General features: G+C 45.4%; 4 protein-coding genes across 4 annotated transcripts; 2 read left to right on the forward strand and 2 right to left on the reverse strand.

Annotated features, from left to right (window-relative positions):
• Window positions 1–889: 889 nt before the first annotated feature.
• LOC131291419 (retinol dehydrogenase 7) lies at window positions 890–2,070 on the forward strand. Its single transcript, XM_058320629.1, has 3 exons — window positions 890–1,029; window positions 1,117–1,328; window positions 1,407–2,070. Exons 1-3 carry the CDS (start codon window positions 986–988, stop codon window positions 2,051–2,053), a joined length of 903 nt encoding a protein of 300 aa, XP_058176612.1. The 5' UTR covers window positions 890–985; the 3' UTR covers window positions 2,054–2,070.
• A 1,516-nt stretch (window positions 2,071–3,586) lies between these two features.
• LOC131290844 (uridine phosphorylase 1) lies at window positions 3,587–8,133 on the reverse strand. Its single transcript, XM_058320028.1, has 6 exons — window positions 8,031–8,133; window positions 5,377–5,500; window positions 5,168–5,305; window positions 4,888–5,097; window positions 4,678–4,816; window positions 3,587–4,616 (listed from the first exon to the last, which is right to left on the reverse strand). The coding sequence occupies exons 1-6, from the start codon at window positions 8,078–8,080 to the stop codon at window positions 4,240–4,242; spliced, it is 1,038 nt and encodes a 345-aa protein (XP_058176011.1). The 5' UTR covers window positions 8,081–8,133; the 3' UTR covers window positions 3,587–4,239.
• Window positions 8,134–12,497: 4,364 nt separating this feature from the next.
• On the reverse strand, window positions 12,498–14,355 carry LOC131291354 (elongation factor 1-gamma). Its single transcript, XM_058320556.1, has 2 exons — window positions 14,244–14,355; window positions 12,498–13,998 (listed from the first exon to the last, which is right to left on the reverse strand). The coding sequence occupies exons 1-2, from the start codon at window positions 14,250–14,252 to the stop codon at window positions 12,724–12,726; spliced, it is 1,284 nt and encodes a 427-aa protein (XP_058176539.1). The 5' UTR covers window positions 14,253–14,355; the 3' UTR covers window positions 12,498–12,723.
• A 1,946-nt stretch (window positions 14,356–16,301) lies between these two features.
• Window positions 16,302–20,236, forward strand: LOC131290700 (uncharacterized). Its single transcript, XM_058319863.1, is given in 5 exon segments — window positions 16,302–16,322; window positions 16,505–17,385; window positions 17,462–17,975; window positions 18,572–19,980; window positions 19,982–20,236. Coding segments are annotated over 5 exon segments (2,964 nt in total). The 3' UTR covers window positions 20,121–20,236.
• The last annotated feature ends 586 nt before the right edge of the window (window positions 20,237–20,822 follow it).

Raw genomic sequence — 20,822 nt, forward strand, 5'->3', positions numbered from 1 at the left:
TCCTTTTGTTATATTTTAACAATATTAAAAAAACACACACACCAATGAAAGCGAACATTGGATGAGAAAAGTTTGCAAGGCAAAAGTCATCAACATTTTTCTATACCAGCTTATCTCACCACGGTTAATACATCGCACTCAAAAGAGAAAACGACAGTGCAGGCGCTGGATTAATAATCTCACAAATTAAAATTAAGTATCACAGTGCGCCGACCATGATCGTTTAAAGAGAATTAAAAACAATCTTAATTTAATTACATGCATACGGTGCATCAACTGCGTATTTTACATTGTTTGTATACACGACCGAGGACAACTGTCAAAATCAAGTAAACAAAAAAGGCTGGAAACCGGGTGATTTACCTCGTAATATCAAACATTCCATGAATCTTATTTAAATCGCGACCGCCAAGTGCTTTTAAGTTATGATAAATTTTAGAGTTAACTAAACCAGTGTATAATAAAACGAATAGTTGAACAATCATCGAATAGTTTTGGTAATTATACACTGGCAGATAATGGAAATCTACTTCTATACATTGCTCCTGCCAAGTACGGTCATCCCCCGTTTTTGTTCCATTTTTTTTTATTGACAAAGACATTTGGGCAATTAAGCTAAGTTTGCAAACTCATCTTGAAGCGATGGGCAGAGTAGATTTGTTATCTCATGAATAAACTTAAGTTCTTATCTGTTTGCCGCATACTTAACGAACATATTTCATTTTCTGTTTTAGGCGAATATCTCTATTTTCAGTTTTACAGTTAACGTCTATTGAATTGACTTCACAGTTGAATGTAAAAGTTTGAACTGGTTTGAACTTGCAGTGCTCCTAAAATGGGATTGGGATCGATGACGGGATGGTTCCCACTTCGGAAACTAACTCAAGGATATATTGTTATTGCTGGCGGTCTAATATCGACTCTTGCAATAAAGCTGGTGCAGCAGTTTTATAGAAGACGAAGCGAAGCAAGTTCGAACATTGGCATGAACAATGTAGTAATCATTACTGGATGCGACTCGGGCTTAGGGTAGGTAGATGAATATCGGATGCTTTCAAAATGTTTAAATATTTTCTGAGAGGGGTTAACTCTTCACTTGGCTTTTTAAACATATAGCTACAACATGGCAAGTATGTGCCTGAAAGCAGGCATGCGGGTAATAGCAACGTGTTTGCACAGTGAATCTGAAGGAGCTATTCAATTAACCAGCCAAAGTGACACAACAGGACAGCTGTATTTGGTAAATCTGGATTTGACTGATCGCGGAAGTATTGAGAAGGCACATCATAGTATTCTTGAATATTTAGCAAGAGCCGGCCCTAACGTTCGTAAGTATTTTCCTATGCCTTCTCGAGTTTGCCTTTCCCATCCCTCTGTTTATATTTAAAAAATATTTAATTTTGCAGGTCTATATGGTGTTGTAAATAATGCAGCTGTAATGTGCTTTGGTGAAGCGGAGTGGTTGTCGCCGGAATTAATAGATATGCCGGTAAGAGTGAACCTTATAGGTACAATGCAATTTACCGTACCTCTCCTAAGCAAGATTAGAGAACACCGAGCACGCATCGTCATCGTAACAAGCCACTGCAGTCGCCAGGCATTACCCGGTTTGAGTGTATACTCCGCGACGAAGGCGGCTCTTCGAGCTTGGACGGATGCTTTGCGCATGGAGCTAGCGCCTCACGGTGTACCAGTCGTTGAATTTATACCCGGCTCATTTTTGTTCCATTCAAACATTTGCGGCCGTCAAATGTATTACTTTGATGAAATGTGGCACTATATGAGTGAAAAACAACGACTCTTCTACGACAACTACTTCAATCGATATCGCAACTATCTAGAACCATTGTGTAAACCACGTGGGGCACAACACATTGCCCAAAATGATCAGCTCTATAGTTGTGTAAAACGCGTTCTGTTTGATAAACATTCAAAACCGATATATAAATGCGAACCTTGGCGCTATTGGGTATACTATAACGCGTTTCGTGTCGCGCCTTTGTCACTGCGCGATAAACTTGTTCATAAATTTATAGCCATGCCTGAATTTTAGTAGCAAAAAAAACTAAGTTAAAGGATTTAGCCTTCTGAAAAGCTAGGGTTTTATAACGGTACATATTTTGTAATAAAACGTATGTTCGTTTTTAACGCGATAGACCAAAATCAATAACAGGAACAATAGCATACAGGTCCCAAATATAAATGCTGAAAATAGAAAATTGTGAACAACGATAGTAGGGGCTTCTTTCATCATGTTACAACCATACTGCATTCCCTTTCTGCTATTATATGACGCGTTGCGATTTAACATCATTCGTTCCGCTTTATTTTGCTCAAATTTATTCATTTATGTAAGCTACGTATTGTTGTATGTAATTCGTTAATTTCTCAAGGACAATATTGATATTTCATTGTATTTTTTTTTCCTACACCCAACCTTAACTGAACGTGAATATTGTTGTACTACAATGCGTAGTTTTGTTCTGAAGTACCGAGTATGCAGTATGATATTATTTGCAGCAGACTACCACCTACGATTTCTGCTACTAAACGGTCCTGGCAGTTTTACTCTAGGATGCTGAGATGCCACCTTTTTGTTTTGTACATTATGCAATATTCTATTGCACTTATACAGGGGAAGGGAGTGAAGGGGAGGAGTTGAGGGTCTACGTTCATCGATGTACTTGCCCTCTATTAAGATTAACTCAGATCGAATGGTTCACGCTGATAACTTCGAATTCGAATAAATATTACATTTCGTTAGTTTCAACCTGCAATCAACTACATGCATAATATACTCATTTGAGTTATGTTGATATAATATTGTCGTTATATCCACTTGTGTCGTATAAGTCTGCCAATAACTGATAACTTGAAAATCTAATTGGAACTTAGAGGAAACGATTGCTGTCTTTTGATTCGTTAATTTGTTAACAAGCTAATTTCCGTTTTTAACATTAACAATACAAATAGTTTAACATAAAATGTACAGCTTCGTTACTTTTTCCATATCGTGTGGCCCTTTATGCCATCATTCCTTGCCATTGCCTTCATAGCAAAACACTAAAAGCAAACCAACTGAAGTAAGTAGAACTAGTGCGCCATATTAGAAAGGAGCATGGTAGATTATGATAGACGTATAGGATTTCAAACAATTAACTATTGCTTGTAGTACGTTGATAGACAAGAGAGAGAGAGAGAGATGAGCTACAAGTCATATGCTGCAAGTGGGCTAGAATTGTCATTTGAATGTCTGTGTTTCACAAAGGAGTGAAACCAATTTTTAAAAATCGATAGAGTTGAACTTCCAACATCTGGCACAGGTTTTAATCATAATATAAGTTGCCATTCACACATTGGCGAGAAATGGTGAAACACGAGTTTTGTTTCCAGACATATTCGAGATCGTCTGGCAAAAGTAATCTAAGTATACCGACTATGAACATTGTAAAAACAAAGAATTCTCGCAGCGCAGTTGTTAAATATAGTTCACAAAGTCACGTGACAGTAATGGAATTATCATTTGAAGAATCTCCTACGCCGCGATTGGTCACCAACGATAGCAGATTGATAGTACTGCTGCACTTATGCCTATACATCCGGACGTCTTTTAGCTTATAACTGTCCCACATGGTAAACAAATTGCTTCTGACATGTAAGGCAAGGACCAATCATTGTGATATCCTTTGATGTACACGCGTCCCTAGCGTCTCGACGCGAGGGGATGTAAGTTTCCCTCATGCACGCCTCATCCATCATAGGCACATGCACCTCACAAGCGCTCCCCTTTCTTAAAATTTGTGTTATTTATTTGTGTATAATTTGCGTTTACGTGTTCGCTCCTCGTGTGGATCACTTGCCTGACTTGAAAATATATAAATATTGTATAAAAGCCTCTGCGAGTAAATGCTAACACAAAGCGCAAGTACAGTGACAAACATACAAACGTGGCTAACTAGCCATGAAAATTCTATTTGGCGGCTGAATGTGTGTAATTTATTTGTTGTTTTGTTATTTGTCTAAGTTGAACCTCGTCAAAAATTTGCACGAACAAAAATGAACCTATCGTGCAGAGGTAACGAACATTCGAGTTACAGCCACAGTAGGTAGGCTAGTCTCACTGCAGCGACGGTGACCGCTCTGTGGCACGAATGTTTATTCGTTCGGAAATAGGTTTGCAAATGCCAAAGCAGCCTTATTGTACGGTATGTCACTGTATAACATATACAAGAGAAAAATTTACTCATGAGCCTCCGACTCCTGCTGCACGAGCTTGAAGCGCCGCGGCGACTTGATGGACGAAGGTGTCGAGGCCAGCGACTTCAGGCGGCCCATTTGGGCGAGATGCTTCTTTATCAGCCGGGACACTAGAATCTGCGGGCGTTGCTGCCACTCGTTCATCACTTCCTTGGGCGCCATCACCTGGTCGCCCTTGAGGCGATCGAGCAGTGTGACGCACACGATCGCCGCCTTAATGCCGGCGTAGTGCGTCAGCGCGGCAAAGATCGTGCACTCCATCTCAATGTTGACCACGCCGAAGTCGCGCAGCTTCTCGAGGTACTCCATTTTGTCCGTCTCGGAGAACTCACAAAATGCTCCATCTAACCGGCCCTGACCTAATGGGGTAGACCAACAAGCGGTTACTTGTTTGCCGTGCAGCCAGGTACCAATAGTTACCTTCGTAGAAGTCATACGTGCACATCGTTTTCCCGCTGATCGTATCGTACGGATCGTCGTTCGAAGCGAGCGATTTCAGCTCTCGTACAAGCCGCTTATCTAGAATCGCCGGACGGTGCACAATCTTACCCAGGATGGCCTACAACAACAAGCAAAGCAATGTGTCATTTGCGGGAAATCGTCACACCGCACCGCACGCGCGGACCTTACCAACTCATAACTGTTTCGCAGCAATCCATCGTACGCATCCTCCGTGATGACAACGGTTCCCCCTTCGACGCCAATACCACCGCACGTGCCGATACGGATGAAAATGGGATCTTTCACCTTCGCGTGATACATCAGCTTGATAAGTTCGTGGAGGAGGATGCCGACCGACGGTACGCCCATGCCGTGACTAATGGAAAGCACTGGCCCAACCTGGAAAAACGTAAAGCAGAGCGCTGTTAATGCTCTTCGGTTTGCTTTCACAGTGGTCTGCCGCGCCTACCTTGTACATTGAATAACGGTATGAAAATGCACTGATATCTTGCAGCTGGGTGCCGGCCGGGAGCTTGTAGCCGATTTCATCCATGATGAAATGCGCAAACGTTTCCATTCGCTTCGGGGTTCCTCCCATGCAGACGAACTGTGGATGGTGACATCGAATCATTAAACGGCTACATATCATTTACAGGTGGGAAATTCGACCGCCCTTACCTTCACATCGCCGAACATTTCATGCAGATCATGGCTTCCACTTCCCAGCGCCAGGTGGTATAGGATATCCTGGTCCATCAGCTCGATATTGGGATTACGCAACTTGACGGAACCATCGTTGTACCTGCGAGTTAGAATCAAACGAACCAATAATGATCTAGTCGCTAAAACTCGATGTTATATGAAAGCAGAAATGTGTAACGTGTGTGTAGCGTAGTATACTGATGCATAGTTACCTGGTCGATTCGGTCAATTCCTGGCTGTCGCCTTCATCGACCCGTCCATTCTCTTCATTGTTTTGATCGCAGTTTGCATTCTGCAAATCGCTTGCAATCACTTGCTCACTGTTGTGCGCCATTATGGCAACGTTTTGCTTCTACTCCTATGCTACTAGCTATCGTTGTTCACTTTCTTAAAAAGCACACGCTTTCTATCCGTCTATAAGGCTGTGGTCACTGCGAGAACAAAAAAACTTGAAGGAATTCAGGCAGACCAAACCATGGCAAAAGCGGCAGTGGAAAAAATAACTCGCACGTGCTCTTCTAGTGGGCTTCGTGCTTAACGTGTTACACTTTTTGCTTGCATGAGCTGTTCTTTTTTTTTTTGTATTAAGACGTACTAAAATCACAAATATTTCGCTTACGAATCACAATGACCAATTTGCAACCCTGAAAACAATCGTCCGATTTTGAGCTAAGATGATTCACATAATAATTTCACCAGTTTCGTGTGCCACTCTTCCAAAAAGGTGGTTCCAAAAGGTATGTTTCTTTGCTCTGTCAACAGTGTGTTTTAAAAAGCTGTTATCACTCTTTCTGTTTAACGCGTGGCTGGGTTTTCCTTACAGAGCGCCGGCGACCGAAGGAAAAGGATTGCCTTTTTTTCTTCTTGTTGGTGCTCGATTTTGGAAACGCAATGCGCACAGCTCGATTCGATACGGTTGTCGGGAAGGAAAAAAGTAAGATGCTGATTGTGAAACGCTGGCAGTGTTCCAAAACCCCGGCATCAAAACATCCCGCTGGTTAGGTGGTGCCGGCAATGTTGTTAACACGTCATCTCTAGTCTCACGCTTTCTAGCAATTAGGTAAAAAGAGTCTCGATAGAACCGGTTTCATTCATCTACCCTTGATACAAAAAAATACTTTCTTCGTTGCGAGGGTATACAGCGACATGAAGTGGTTTGGCTTTCCGCATCATGTTATTCATGTTGTTCAGGGAACAACAGAACGTTACGCCGGCCTACGATGGCGATGTGAGTAGACAACCGTTCAGAAAAACACAATGCTGCTTTGGTGCTTCGCTCGTCGGCACAGAAGAGACACTTATCAGGACGCAATTGGCCGACCGACTGGACAGATACACCCCGCAGTCCGAGAAGACGCACGCTCGCCGAACGCCGCAGAACACGCGATACGCGATACACACAAGATATCGAACGAAAGTAGGCTAGGTGCGGAACCTGAACGTGTCGTATTTGCTCCGTCGAACAGCTAAAACTGTCTAGCTGTGACACAGGGTAGGATTGACCTTGAAACCGCGGATCGCAAGAGTCGGGTCGGCTGGTGCGACGTCAAAAAGAAGGCAAGCCGCCACATACCGCTTTCAAACTCAGCTGAAGCTCGCGGCGTTTGGCGCGCTTCGTGTGGCGTTGATGTTTGTTTGAGCGCACCCAGCACGGACTCACACTCACATGCCCGTGACTACACATAGCGCTACAGAGGACTACATGCCGTTTTTTTTTCGAACGTAATGTTTTATGATACATCCCGATATCGGAGATAAATCGGTCGTCTCCTGGCGACTGAACAGGATTATGATTTGATTAGGCTTATCGCGGCAATAAACCACCTGTGTGTGAGTTCGTGTGTGCGCGCATGATTCCATTCCCTATATCTAATCAGATTTGCACCCTTTTAAATCAAAAATAGTTCAAAACTTCCTTGACCAACCCTACAAAAGTTTCACCCGCAAAGCCTCGTAATCAATTCAAAGCATTTCCAAATTCCAGACAAGAACAAACAAAAAATTAAATACCGGTTCCGTGAGGCTCAGGTGAATTTCAAAAACCTAAGATCCCAACCGTGACTTCCTTCATCTCTCTCTTGTCCTGTCTGCTTGGAGCGTTCCTCCGAAAGGCAGGTATTTGCTTTCAGTCGATGGTTTCCGGTTGAGAGATAATTTGATTGTGACTCGGACCACCGGCAGTTATGTTTTCCCCTCTCCTAGGGGTGTCACTTGCAAAAATATTTCTATTCTGGCACGTGATGATATCGAACCTGTATCGAACCGCGAATAACTGGTGAACCGTCAACCGGGCAGGCAAGCTTTTAACGGACTGGCGGAAATTTGCCTAGATCGATGCTTTTATAGTTTCGCGCGAACTATTGGCACATCGACATGGCGAACTACTACTACTACATCGACATGGCGCGGTGGATGGGTGAGATGTATGTCTAAATGGAAAAATTCTGTGCCTCGAATGCGCCCCGATGCGCCAATAGAGTTATCAACGGGCTCCTACCGCTTCTATTGCTGGAACCGTGTCAGTAAACAATGAGATTGCCCGTGCATAGTGGGTAGGCTGGTGTTTTTGCCATCACCGTCGGCTGATGTTACGACAACCCTTAACTAACCATACTGCTACTAGTACTCACTCGTCTCGCTCTTCCTCCGTCGACACGGACGACCGGAAATTCCAAGCCATTGTGGGTCGCTGGTATGGAGCAACCGGTTACACTAGCAGCTGAAGGGATAGCGAACCGCGAACGCCCCACTAGCAGGATCCGGGCACGGGCTTGATACGGGAATTCAACAGGCGACTCTAGTCGGCACGTGCACCTACAAGAAATAGGACATATGAGTTGGCGGTAAATTGTGTTTGGCAACGCCTAGCGGAGTTGCGAGATTTTTAAGAATGTATTTTCAGAGCCTGTAGCTGTTTGATTTTATTTGAGCGGCCAGCTCATGTACTTGGAGCTAAATTGCGTTATCTGATTTGGGGCACGTCTCTCCAAATACCGTAGCTCGTTTAAGCAGTCTGTTGCTACACCATTCTTAACTGGAAAACCCCTTTGCATTCCCAGCTAAGGCAATGTGCAGGTCATTATAATTTCTTAGGAAGACCTACCGATCACTTTAACTATTGCAGATTACCAGAATCAGGACCGGTTGCTTCTCATGCAGTCGGAGCGAAATTGCCTAACCTAATTTGAAGCGTGTCTCTTCGAGCCCCTCTCTGCCTTAGCTCCGTTTGTAGTGTTTACAAAACCAAGAACTACTGGGAAGTCCAAAAACTCTGACCCAATCAGATAAGTCATAATAAAAAAAAAAGGAATGCCACTGCGATGCCCAGCGTCCTCATCGGCATGGTTGAACCATGTGATAATCGTGCAGAAACGCAACGAAGAGGTCATCGGTGAGGCTGTGCGGTACTGCGTTGTACACACCGGAAACAACGGTTGGCAAGGACAAAAAGCTGTTCGCACTGGATGTGCCTTTTGTGTCCCCAGCAATAGGAATGTGTGTGCGCGCGCACGCTGGAAAAAATCACAACATGGTGTTATAACTCCGACAAGTACTTGTTCGTCATAGCGAGAAAAAGCGGCTGCCTGATAAATTGAATAAAACTGAAAATTATTTTACAAGAACTTAGGCAAGGCTGTTCGGTACATTGCTTAAACGTAACCGCAGGCATCTCCACCGAAGGCGACGTACACGGAGATCGATGTAACTTTTCGACCACTAATAGGCAAAAGGAATAGACATTACATTATTGCATATATCTGCCTTGTTGTAGTTTGTGGTCCGGTAATGTTTGACTATCGGTTTGAAACCCTGCCTATCATTAAGCTACAAAACTTGGCAGCACGTCTAGCTCCCCAAATAGAAAGCAACAACTTTAAATTATGCTGATTATCGATCTCACTTAGCCCCAACACAAACTAAGCGTTCTGTCCGCAACAACCTAGACGTCGGGTATCGATTTTTATCGTTCACGCGGCTCTTTTGTGGCGTCTTGTTCTGCCGAATACGCCCAGCGTCCTGCACACAAGCGTTTCTCCAGGACATCAACCACACGTGAAGGATATCTCAATTGAAATGTTCACGGAAAACGATACATGGCAAGTAACCTTTGTGCGGATTTTTCGCTGTATTGGCAAACACACAAACAACGGAAGTACCTGATCGTGCTGGGGTGTTCCGCAGCTAACGGTGCATGGACTGCAATACGCAAGGTTCTCCCAAACGATGGAATACGGTGCAGAATTAGCAGGACGCAAGGCTCTGAATGACAGTAATTTCTTCTACGTGCTACTTCACCAACGATGAGATCCACCGAAGAGCACGCCGGCCTAGTTTCTAGTTCGCGCGGTAGTGAATGCGGTTGGCCCTTATTGGGGTTTTCCAAAGCAAAGGCGGGGAAGCGGAAAACGCACTGAAATCGAAATTCGAAATCGAAACCGAGCAGGCTCCAGAGGCTTATCACAGTCTACTCTAAGTAACGAAACCACCAAGACTGACGAAACGAGATCCGACTTCCTGGCAAAGGACCGAAGTATGTGGTGACTCTAGTACTCCGTGGTACGAACTAATTCAGGCGCAACCGCGGTTGGTGTTGATGCCTATTACTTGCACGAAAAGGTAGTACAAGCACGCGCCACGCAGTTGCAACCCGAAACGCTTCTACACTGCTGCTCCGGAAAAAACGAAGAAACCAAAACGCGAAACGTGGAACCGAACGTGGCCAATCGTCTTGGGGCCCGACGCCCGATTTATATTGGCACGTTCTGGACCAATTGGTGGCGATGTGTACTTTTTTCTTCTGCTTCTAAATTTTCAGTCCACGAGCCTGTGCGGCGAGCGGACGGTTGTTTTGAGATAAGAAAAGTTTACAACAAAGTCAAGTTTTGGCTACGCCGGGTATAGTCTCGGGCTCTTGATACGCCGAACAGGGCAAAGCAAAGGGCACACACAGGAATCCTAATCGATCAGGGGGGCAGGGGATTGGTTTTGTTTTTTGTCCTCCTTCCCTCCCTTCCTTCCTTCCGTTTCTGGCGAAAATAGGTGCGTGCATGAATCTTGGTGAAGTTTGAGCCAACGCCAAATCGTATGCAAATATGCAGTCCAGCGTTAGCAAACCGTTCCTTCGCCAATCGTCCAAATGGCGGCGATTCGAATGCGCCGACTCGTGCGTGCTCCCCACCCAGACGCCATGTGTGCGTACGGCTCGTGCGTATATGTGCACCGCACGGGAAACGGCTACGCTGCTGGTTACGAAACATTCCCATGCGAAAGGACGCCCGCAGTCGGTCGGGATGCATCAGGTTGGCCTTCCGCTGCCTGTCCCGGTCCGCGCTTGCGACGAATCGGATGATTTGTCTATGCGTGGCCGCCGCCTTATCGCGGGCACGGAGGGGGCTTGCTAAACAAACGAACGCATAGCGCTACCAATTACGACATCGGCTGCCCGTGACGAGCGATTAGGCTATGCAACGCGATTGGGTTCCCTGCCAGAGACAAAAAAACCTAGGAGGCCGGTTATCGGTTGAACCGCTTAGGATAGTTCGAGACGATAGGACGAGTGCGCGTCATCATGGGACCGGAGAACCGTGCCGGCTGTACCTTTTTCTTCGGTCAACCGTAGGCCCGGCTTGGCTGCAGTGACGGCAGGTCAACCAGAACAAAAGGGCGCTTCCGCCAGCTAAAGATACTGTTGATTTTTTTTTCTTTTTTAATCTTCGTGTCGCACTCCAAGGAAACTGGTGGTAAATCTAATGTGTTGTGACTTGCCACGTTGTTTATGAAAACTTAATGACGTACACGTTACATTGCTGGTAGAGATGTCTGCCTTTTTTTCTGATTTGTTACACAAACCCACCGCATGAACACGTTTCGATCGAGCCTCATTATCGCTTCCATCAGCATCGGAGGTCAACTCTAAAGTCAAGCATTGTGCGAAAAAAAAAAACAAACACATAGATCGAAGCATTTAGGACGAGATTCGACGACCTGAAATTAATTTAGATTGATTAACACCCGGGAGAAAGCCATTGTTCAGGAATAAAATCTTTTATTCCCGATTGCCGGAACTTTCTTTTACTACTGAAACGTCTGATGAGAATTTCTCAAAATACCAATTTCGTTTCAACACACGTGTCAGGCTTGTTACCCTCTAGTTTTCATGGTGTCGCAGTAAAGCAGCCAGAACCATGAAATAATTTGAAAGCATGCTTTTATTTAATGATACTGGTCTGATTTTATTCTAAACCGATTTAAATTACCATCTCCAACGTGACACGTGGGAAATTGTCTAATGTATAGATGTGCAACAAAGTGCGGGTTTTAACCCTAATGAGAGGTCCTTAGAGTAAAAAGGTAAAATAAGTCAGTCAATTGAAAATACTTGATGAAAGATTGAACAAACTGCCACTTTGTCTTAATTTGGGTATAGCTCGCATTTTTTAGAGAGGATGATAAAAAGCACTCCTAACGTACCTTCTCAATTGATTTGTTTCAAGCGATAAGAGCAGGTTAATTTTTAACTTTTATATCGAGTTTTTCCAAAAAAAAAGCTACTACCGCAACGACTTTTATGCTCCGTCCGCTTGATTGTGCTTGTGAACTGAAAAGGACGTGCGATTGCTGAGTTTTCACATTGGACGAAATTAGGATGGCAGAATGGAATTACATATCTTTGAAAGCATGAAGTGGCTTTGAGTTCTATTTAAATTTGCTTTTGCATCGCCAAGATGTGTAATTTACTGGACGTTCATTACTTCATTGCATTAGAGACGCTGACTGAGTCAGCACAAGTTAATCGCAAAGTGGAGCGTAACTTTATCGTGACTTCAACTCCCAAAAGTGAAGCGAATCGAAGAAACGAACGTACGACACGCTTTGTCTCACGCCGTGTGAATCATAGACACCATAGAGGTTCAATATAGTAGTTCGACTTCACCCATTTTATTTGTTCAGTGCTGATTGTTGAGGCAATAGAGTATCGTCGGCAAGCGCTCGGGAACCAGCAAACCATCCATCTAGGATCGTGGGGAGGGGATGGTTGATGGCAGACGATGTTGCAATTAAACAAGATGACGTTGACTGGAAATCAGCTGGCTTGGTTGGCGTATATTTTCGTTTTTATTAGCACAAACACTTGTGTATCTCGTCTCGTCTCCGGATGCATTATAAGTTAGATATAGTTTCCTCTTCTCCTTTGCCGAGTTTCATACGCTTTACAGAACAAAACTTCATGATTACTAAAAGATCGCATGCTGGGCTGCCATAAACCAGCACGAACCAAAAAAGGCAAAGTAGGGTCACAAACGTTGGTAGAAAAACAAATGTTTACTTGAAGATTTTTCCTTGATTAAATTTGCGACCATTCTTGTCGGTGCCAGTCCAGGAGAAGTACTGTGCGACTAGCTTCTTGGTTTCCTCTGAAGCCGGATCCAGCTTCTTCCAGTCGTACACTTCGTAGTCCACCTGCCAGTCAGGCGACAGCTGGAAGGCAAGGTCCTGACCGCGCCAAACCCAGATACCGGAAATTGTGCTGTTGTTATCCTCGCCGAATAGACAGACCGAGGCGAAGCTCTGCTTGCGCATTTTGTCCAGGCGCTGGAACATGCCGGTGATCAGGTTGCAACTCATGAACACTTTTGTGAGCTCTTCCGGGTATTTGTACTCGCCGTACCAGATCGAATAGTTGGCGGGATCGAACTTGGTCCAGAAGTAGGGAATCGATTTGGCCTCCTCCTCGTTCGAGTAGAACCGCTTGAAGTCGTCGAAATTGAATGTGCCCTTCGGCAGCGTCTCGAACGGATCATTCTGTTTCGGCTCGGCAGCGAGCAGCTCTTCGGCCGCATCTGGTTGTTCGGCTGGCTCCTCAGCTGCTGGTTTCTTCTCCTTCTTCTCCTTCTTCTTCTCCGGTTTGTCGGCGGCCGGCGCACTACCGCCACCAAGCTTGGCCTGGAACTCGGCGTACTTCTTCGGATCTACTTGTGCAATCTTGGCGCACAGAGTGAACGTTTTGACGACGGCTTTGACCTGCGGCTGGTTCTGGATGGTTGTGAACCACCGAGTGACAGCACTGAATGGTGCGCGGAACGACGGATCCAGCACATGTTCGTATGCATGCAGCAGAGTTGTGAACACTACGACGTCAGCAAGTGTGACTCGCTCACCGACCAGGAACGTCTGCTTCAGCAGCCGAGCGTTAAGCACGGCCAGTCCGCGGCGCAAATCCTCCTTTGCACGCTCGACGTTGTTCTTGTTGTACGGCACGATGCCGATCACTGGAAAGACCCACGATTGCACAGCAGGCAGCAGCTCGTTGTCGGCGAAGCTGACGAAAGACTGCACTTCCGCGCGATGGAAATCGTTGGCGCCTCGCAGCTGCTCGTTCGCGACGTAGTAGGCGATGGCGTTGCTCTCAGTCAAGTACTTGCCATCTTTAGTTTCGAAGGCCGGCACCTTGCCGAGCGGGAACTTCGCCAGGAAGGCATCGCTGCGGTTGGTTTCGCCGAACACGAAGTCCGATGCCTCCTTCACCGCTGCCCCGGAGTACTGGGCGGCGATTAGTACTTTGTAAGCACGAAAGTTTTCCGGGTAGGTGTAAAGTGTCTGCAGATGGCACGGAAAACAAAGCAAATAAAAGCATTTATTAGACAAAGTGTTGCAAACCAGATGATACCTAAAATTAGTCACCGAGCACCGAGGGTTAGAATTGTATGTTCCATTCTTTTTGTAAATGGTCGCAGACGGCGAACCTAACCATCCTTTCGCAAAAGCCGCAAGCGTGATGAGATTCTGACGGAATTTACAGGCTTCGACCATATAACAACCTTCGATATGCAAACGATACTTACACCAGCCATTGTTCTTTACTTGTAACACAAAACCGACACGAAATGAACAGATTTTCCGGTATTTTCGGCAAAACTCGCGTGCTTAGCAAGTACGTGTCTTCCCGTAGCGGAAATGAAAAGGAGGTCGCCACCGTCGCAATGTATGACGTTTAGCTGACGCAAGTGAGATGCAACACCATTAAGTTTATACCTTCAGGTTGAGCTTTTCGTTTCACACTGTAAATCCCAAAATGATTGCATTGAGAACTTTTACGGGGAAAAAGTATTAATAACTGCAAATTTCTACAAATGAATTGTAAATATTTTGATAAATAACTAGCTTTTGGCATCACATAGCGTCAGAAGTTGATTCCAATCCAAATCTTTCTTGATCAGCTGATCGATTTCAATCCAGCTTAAACCTGTAGCGATTGAGCGTAAATGAACGTTCATGAATCCAAGGTTATCTTTTGCTTTGTAGCGTGGAACCGGCAAGGTCGCGTGGATGACAGTTTATTCGTCAGAGTTTAATATGAAATAACATATTTTAAAAGAATAGACACGGAAAAACAGCAGTTATATAAAGAAATCTTATGTAAAATCATGTTTTTGTGATGTTTAGCCGAAATGAACACTAGAAACAAACACTTTCACCAGCAAAGCACGAGTATGTTAATACAAAGAAAGTACAGTGCAGTTAATAATAATAAGAGAAAAGCAATCTATTACAATAAAATTAGGAATAATTGATTACCAACCAATGGAATCAAGTCCAAATATTCTAACAAACATGTTAAAAACACCTTTGTGCAGCGCATATAAACATAAACTGATGTAGTGAGTGAGGCTTCGGTGAGATCTAGATCAATATGCGTGCTTCTCAGCAGTTCGCTGAAAACTGACCTGCTGTCAGTCAACCGCGTTTTAGGTGTCAAATTAACATCTACCAAATTTGCTTCATTCATTAAAACGAAAAATGAAAATAGCTACAAAGTCGTAAAGCAAAAAGTTCTGTGAAATACTAGTTTAGTCCATATAGGAATAAATTGACGTAGTTCTTGTTATGGTTGACATCACAATTACTGAAGCTCTGCTTAGCATTGCATTTTACTCCATAAGCGGTAATTAAACAACCAAAAAGATGATTCCAATAACACGGCAGCTCATCATATGAAAAGAAATTTGTGTGTCGTATTGTTAACAAAAGTGTGCACTCTTGATTCGTTGATCGAACAGTTGTTATCCTGCATAAACCATTGCGAACTGCTAGTGCTAGTGTCCTGCAGGATGTTACTAGTCTTTTTTTAACTCTTCGAATCTTCATCTTCTTGTATCAATTGAGTACGAACAGTTAAATCAATATACGACAGCACTCTAGATTCGTTCACCAAATGCAGCATGAGTTTAGAAAAATGTAAATCCAGCACCTCAATCGATGGTTCATATGCAGCCGATAAACATTTTTGTCAGTGACTTGCTCCTATCTTCTAATTGACAAGGTCTGCTTCTTCATAGCTTACGAAAATGTCGCGTTCATTCAACCCCGCTGAAAAGCATCCCCTGTTGAAGCAAGCTATTGATTGAGAGCTACATGCCCGATGTTGATCAAGTATAGAGATGCTCTTTCTGTAGAGATGCTCTATCGCGGTCGTCTAGCATTAAAAAAATTGAAATTTACTACTTGATCAAAACTCACCATCGTGTGTATCTGATTATAATCCGTAGATATTGCGAGCGAAGCGGTATAAAAAGTGTCATTTAGCGAGTGGTCAGGCGGCGACTTTGACTGCGTAGGAAGGAAGGATACGAGAATATGCTTGAGCAGCCGGCAATTCGCAATTGACCAGCATTTTTTTTTTCGTTAAAAGCCTGAATCGAAATATAACGCGTTGGATGCATAGAGTACGTGTTTGAGTAATCATCGGAGCTTGAAGTGAATGCACATCGTACATTTGTTATATCAATTTCCCTCTTTTCAGATGTAGGAATATGGGAAATTAATGAAATCTAACTTAAAGTCCGCTGAACACCATTGCCCATCGATATTGCATGCTGAGATAACGACCTCGTTTGAGAGGGATGTTTTATCATCATCAAACAGTAAGCCATGAATGTATTGAATGAGAAAAATCATTCGTATAAGATTCATAACCGTTTGGTATAGCAGCTTTTATCTAATAAATTTGTTACTGTGCATTTTTTTCCCCCATTTCCCAGACTACACCATTGATTTCCGGTGCACCACCATTTGCTTGGGCTACTGCAGGAAAACATAGTGATAGCGGTATTCTGCCTGCGCCGCCGGTTGTACAAATAATGTTACCAAAGCCATGAATGATATGGTAACACACAATATGAGCAACTCACTGGCGACCCTGTGCAACATTGGCAACTCGTGCTATATGAACTCAGTGCTGTACACATTAAGGTTTGCCCCCAACTTTACCCACAACCTACATCACCTGGTGGAGTTCCTGGAGCTGGTTTTGCAAAAAACGAACGGCGATCGGCAACAGGCGCTCCAGCAAAAGCACGGCCACAATCAGCCACACTCAATCCAGCACAAACCAAAATCGTCCTCGCTCGGACGCAACATACCGGGCGTTCATGGCTCGAGCGGTCGCAGCTGGAGCAGCAAGGACCTGGCCTCGCTGGGTAGTATTAATGGGAACGATACGGCAGCCACGGGTAACAACTTCCCGCAGCCGGCAGCGGGCGGGGCAGGTGTCAGCGGCATAAGCACCTTCGGTCCATACAACGGTATCGGCAACGAGTGCAGCCCGGCGGCCGCCGCGAGTGGCGGAAATTGTATTAATTCTAGCGCGACCGGAAGCGCAGCTGGCGGCAGTAGTACGTATCGTAATGTGCGCGATGTCGAGGGAGCTGGCAGTGGTGGCGGTGGGCTGAAGAGCAACCGGCACCTCGTCTGTGAAACTTTGCATGAGCTGTTCCTCAATCTCGCGCGCAACGAGACAGCGGACGTCATCGAGCCGTTCCATGCAGGCGGATTGCTTCATGCGGTGCAGTGTGTCAGTGCGACGTTCGAGGGAAATCAGCAGCAAGATGCGCACGAGTTTCTGATGTGCATCTTGGACAGTGTGCGCGAGTCATGTCAAACATTAAATAAGAATCTTCTGGAGCACCCGGATCTCTTGAGGAACAGGTAATGAGGAGAACTGTTGGCAGTGCTGTGGCCGATCCTAGCGACGTCGAATAAACTTTCCAACCTTTTGTTTTAGCTCTTTTTCGATGGTTGGGCCAGTAGCTGCCCCGCTAGACATCGTCGACGCGAACTGCGTCAGTCACACGGCTTCCGCTCCGGAAACGAAATCCAGCAGTGCCCCATTTATCGCACGCAACCTGTTCCGCCGGCGCAAGGAGTCACTCAAAAATGCCAAATCGGCCCTGGCCAAGGAGGGTAGATCCATCACTGTCGACGGCGCCGTTACTTCCTTGCATCCGACCACCCCGAACACCCCACTTGACGCGTCGCTCGGTGAGGTGGCTAGTCCCTTGAACGCGTCCGCTGCGCAAAAGTCCGGCGCCCACGACGAACGGCTACTGCAAGACCGCATTCGGGCGCTCGGCTTGAACTTTTTCTGTGAAGACTTCGAGGGCGTGACGGTGTCCCGGACACGCTGCCTGTCGTGCGAGACAGTCACCGAGCAGAAGGAAACGATGATAGACATTGCGATTCCGATCACTTCCGGCGAGGGAAACGAGGCTGCCAAGAACCCGCAACAATTTTATCAGGTATGCATGCTACGCGGATGGGCGTATAATTGATAATATGTTACGAAAACGCAGTAAGCTGCATGTTACAGCAAAGTCTATTGCACAGTGATACTCGGCTGTTGTCAAAAATATTGGTTTTTAGTTTGGTTAGCATAACATTGTACAGGTCATGTTTCAAATCGACCGGAAATATTGTTCAGTTTATTCTTACGTTCTACAATTTTGTACACAATCCTGTGGATTTAACTGTGCAAATACGAGAGCCTTTAAAGATCGGATACCCTCTGATCCGCTTCGATATATAGAATCACATTGAAGAAAAGGTTAACATTCTTTATTAAATTAATCCTCACTTGTAGTCAATGCTTTTCTTTGGAAACAAGATTTCCTCCGTCGTAAAATGACTTTCTTTCTTTTTTCTCTTTTCGCTTTAAATTTCTACAAAGGCATACATTGGTGTAGTAGCCTATAAATGCAATTTTGAAAAGTGTCATAAATAATAAAAGTCATGTAGAATTCAAATTTGACAGGAATTTTAAACTTGAACCGTTTGGATAAGGATGGAGTTTCCAATGTTGGTATTTTGATTGTGTTTATTTTTTCATTTCTACCAGGATGCGTGTATCACGCAGGAATACTTCCGAGGGGATAACAAGTATCGTTGTGAGGTCTGCTCGGGGTACACCGAGGCCTGCCGTACTATTTCGTTTGACATTCTTCCCCGGTTGCTGGTGCTGCAGCTAAAGCGCTTCAACGGCGACATGGAAAAGATTAACAGTTACATTCCCACGCCGTTCGTGCTGCAGTGCTTCTGCCGCGACTGTCTCGGCCGGCCGGAGGCCGAGAAGCGCCACGTCTATCGCCTGTACAGTGTGATAACGCACGTTGGGGCGCGGATGTCGGTCGGGCACTACATCGCGTACACCAGCTCGCTCGAGACGCCGGTGCAGTACTTCAACTGTGTCAAAGATCGCCAGCGGCGGGTGCTACTGACCGCCACCTCGCTCGAAGCGCACCAGTCGGCTAACGCGGACGGCGTGAGCAACGGTGGGAGTGGTAGTGGTGGTGGCAGTGGTGGTGCGTGCGGCAAGGGACACAACGGCAGCGAGAAAAGCACATCCGGGCAGCTTAAGAAGCTGTTCGGCGGCAAAAAAGCGTCGAGTGCAGGTGATATCAGCAAAAAGTTAAAGAATAATGTAATCAATCGATTTTCGCCAAGCAACGGCATCGAGGCGCTGCAGCTCAATGGGAACCTTAACACATCAACGGCAACACCTGCCGGCTCGGGCTCGGGACTCCCGCCGTTGCAGCTGGGCACCAACGAGCCCCTGGGCAGTATTAGTGGGGCCGCATTTAACACTCCCACTGCGAACAACTTTGGCAGCTTTCCCTTCAACAATAACACCAACAACAACAACGGTATGAATGGGGCAGCAGGAGCAGACAATTCGGGACCCGGCACGGCTAAACTACTGCACTCAGGTTGCCCCTGTCCAAGTATTGCCTGTTGCGGACTGCTAGCAAAAAACAGCGCCTCCCATAGTCAGTATCCACCGTTCCCGCATACGGCCACCGGCGTGGGTGGCAGCAGCGGGACGGCCAACTCCGGCAGTCTGAGCGACGGTGGTAACGTGGCTCGCCTGGGTAACTTTCACAACGCCTCGTCCCTTGCGACGGGCTCGATAGGCGCGCTGAATGCCAACTGCAGCAACCACCTCACTTTTCACCTGGGTGAAATGAATGGCGACGGTGCGACACCCAATCTCGGACCGTCAAGCGTCGCGATCAGCAACACGCACAACCGGCACGTCGTGAACGATTTAAACCACCACCAGCAGCAGCAGCAACAGCAGCTGATGTGGTACATGTGCGATGATGATAAGATCAAAGTCATGACACAGCACGAATTCGAAGAGATGCTTTCGCCAAACCGCCGTCATGTGATAACTCCTTACCTATTATTTTACGCTAGGTATGACGTGCAGCAGCAGCAGCAGCACCATCATCAGAAACTCCAACAATCTCAGCCGAAACCGTCTTCGAAGGCAACAGCGGCCTCTTCCTCCTCCGCTGGCGGTGGCGACGCACTGCTACCCGACTCAAACAGCTTCAACCAATTCAGCCCAGACGGTCCACTATCATCATTCATCACATAAAACTTAAAGCAAATCTCACGCAGACTATTTCGTTGGTACGCACCGCATACGGCGTGAGGTATAATTTGTAACAGTAATTTGAAAGTTCGTTTCATGTTTTTCGAATATTTTACAAAATTGTTCATAATGCGGACGCCCAGGACCGCTTGGAAGGATTTATATTTTCTACTTCGCGTTCTTCGTCTTCTTGGCGTAATGACCGTCTTGGTCACGTCTGTCCGTTAAAGGGCTTACTAGACCTTTGTGTACGTGGATATTTAGTCCTCTCATACAGAGGAGCGTCCGGTTTTGGTTGGAATTCGAACCCACGCCGTCAAGTACATTAATTCCTTTAAATTCTCTCGAACAAGTGAGGCGGCGTATTGATCGCTAGTTAAAAATGACGTGAGCTAACTAGAACCATCATGTTTAATTTTGTTTAACTCCGTTTATAGAAACATAGATGGAACAGGATGCATTAATTTGCAAATACTATGTATGAATAAAACGTATAATTTTGACAGATAAAAAAAGAAAGGAGCCCTTGCTTGGAGGAATATTGTTTTGTTTCAGTAGTAAAGCGCGTAACACAACCATCCCCATACGCATTTTGAAGCTACAATTTAGCAGTATTCATTTTCAACTAACTAACGGAGTAAAAGCTGGCAGATAGGTTTAAGCCAACCGAGCAAAGAAAGAGAGCGAGTGAAGGAGCAACAGATAGATAGAA

This window comes from Anopheles ziemanni, chromosome X, assembly GCF_943734765.1.
Source record: "Anopheles ziemanni chromosome X, idAnoZiCoDA_A2_x.2, whole genome shotgun sequence".
NCBI lineage: Eukaryota > Metazoa > Arthropoda > Insecta > Diptera > Culicidae > Anopheles > Anopheles ziemanni.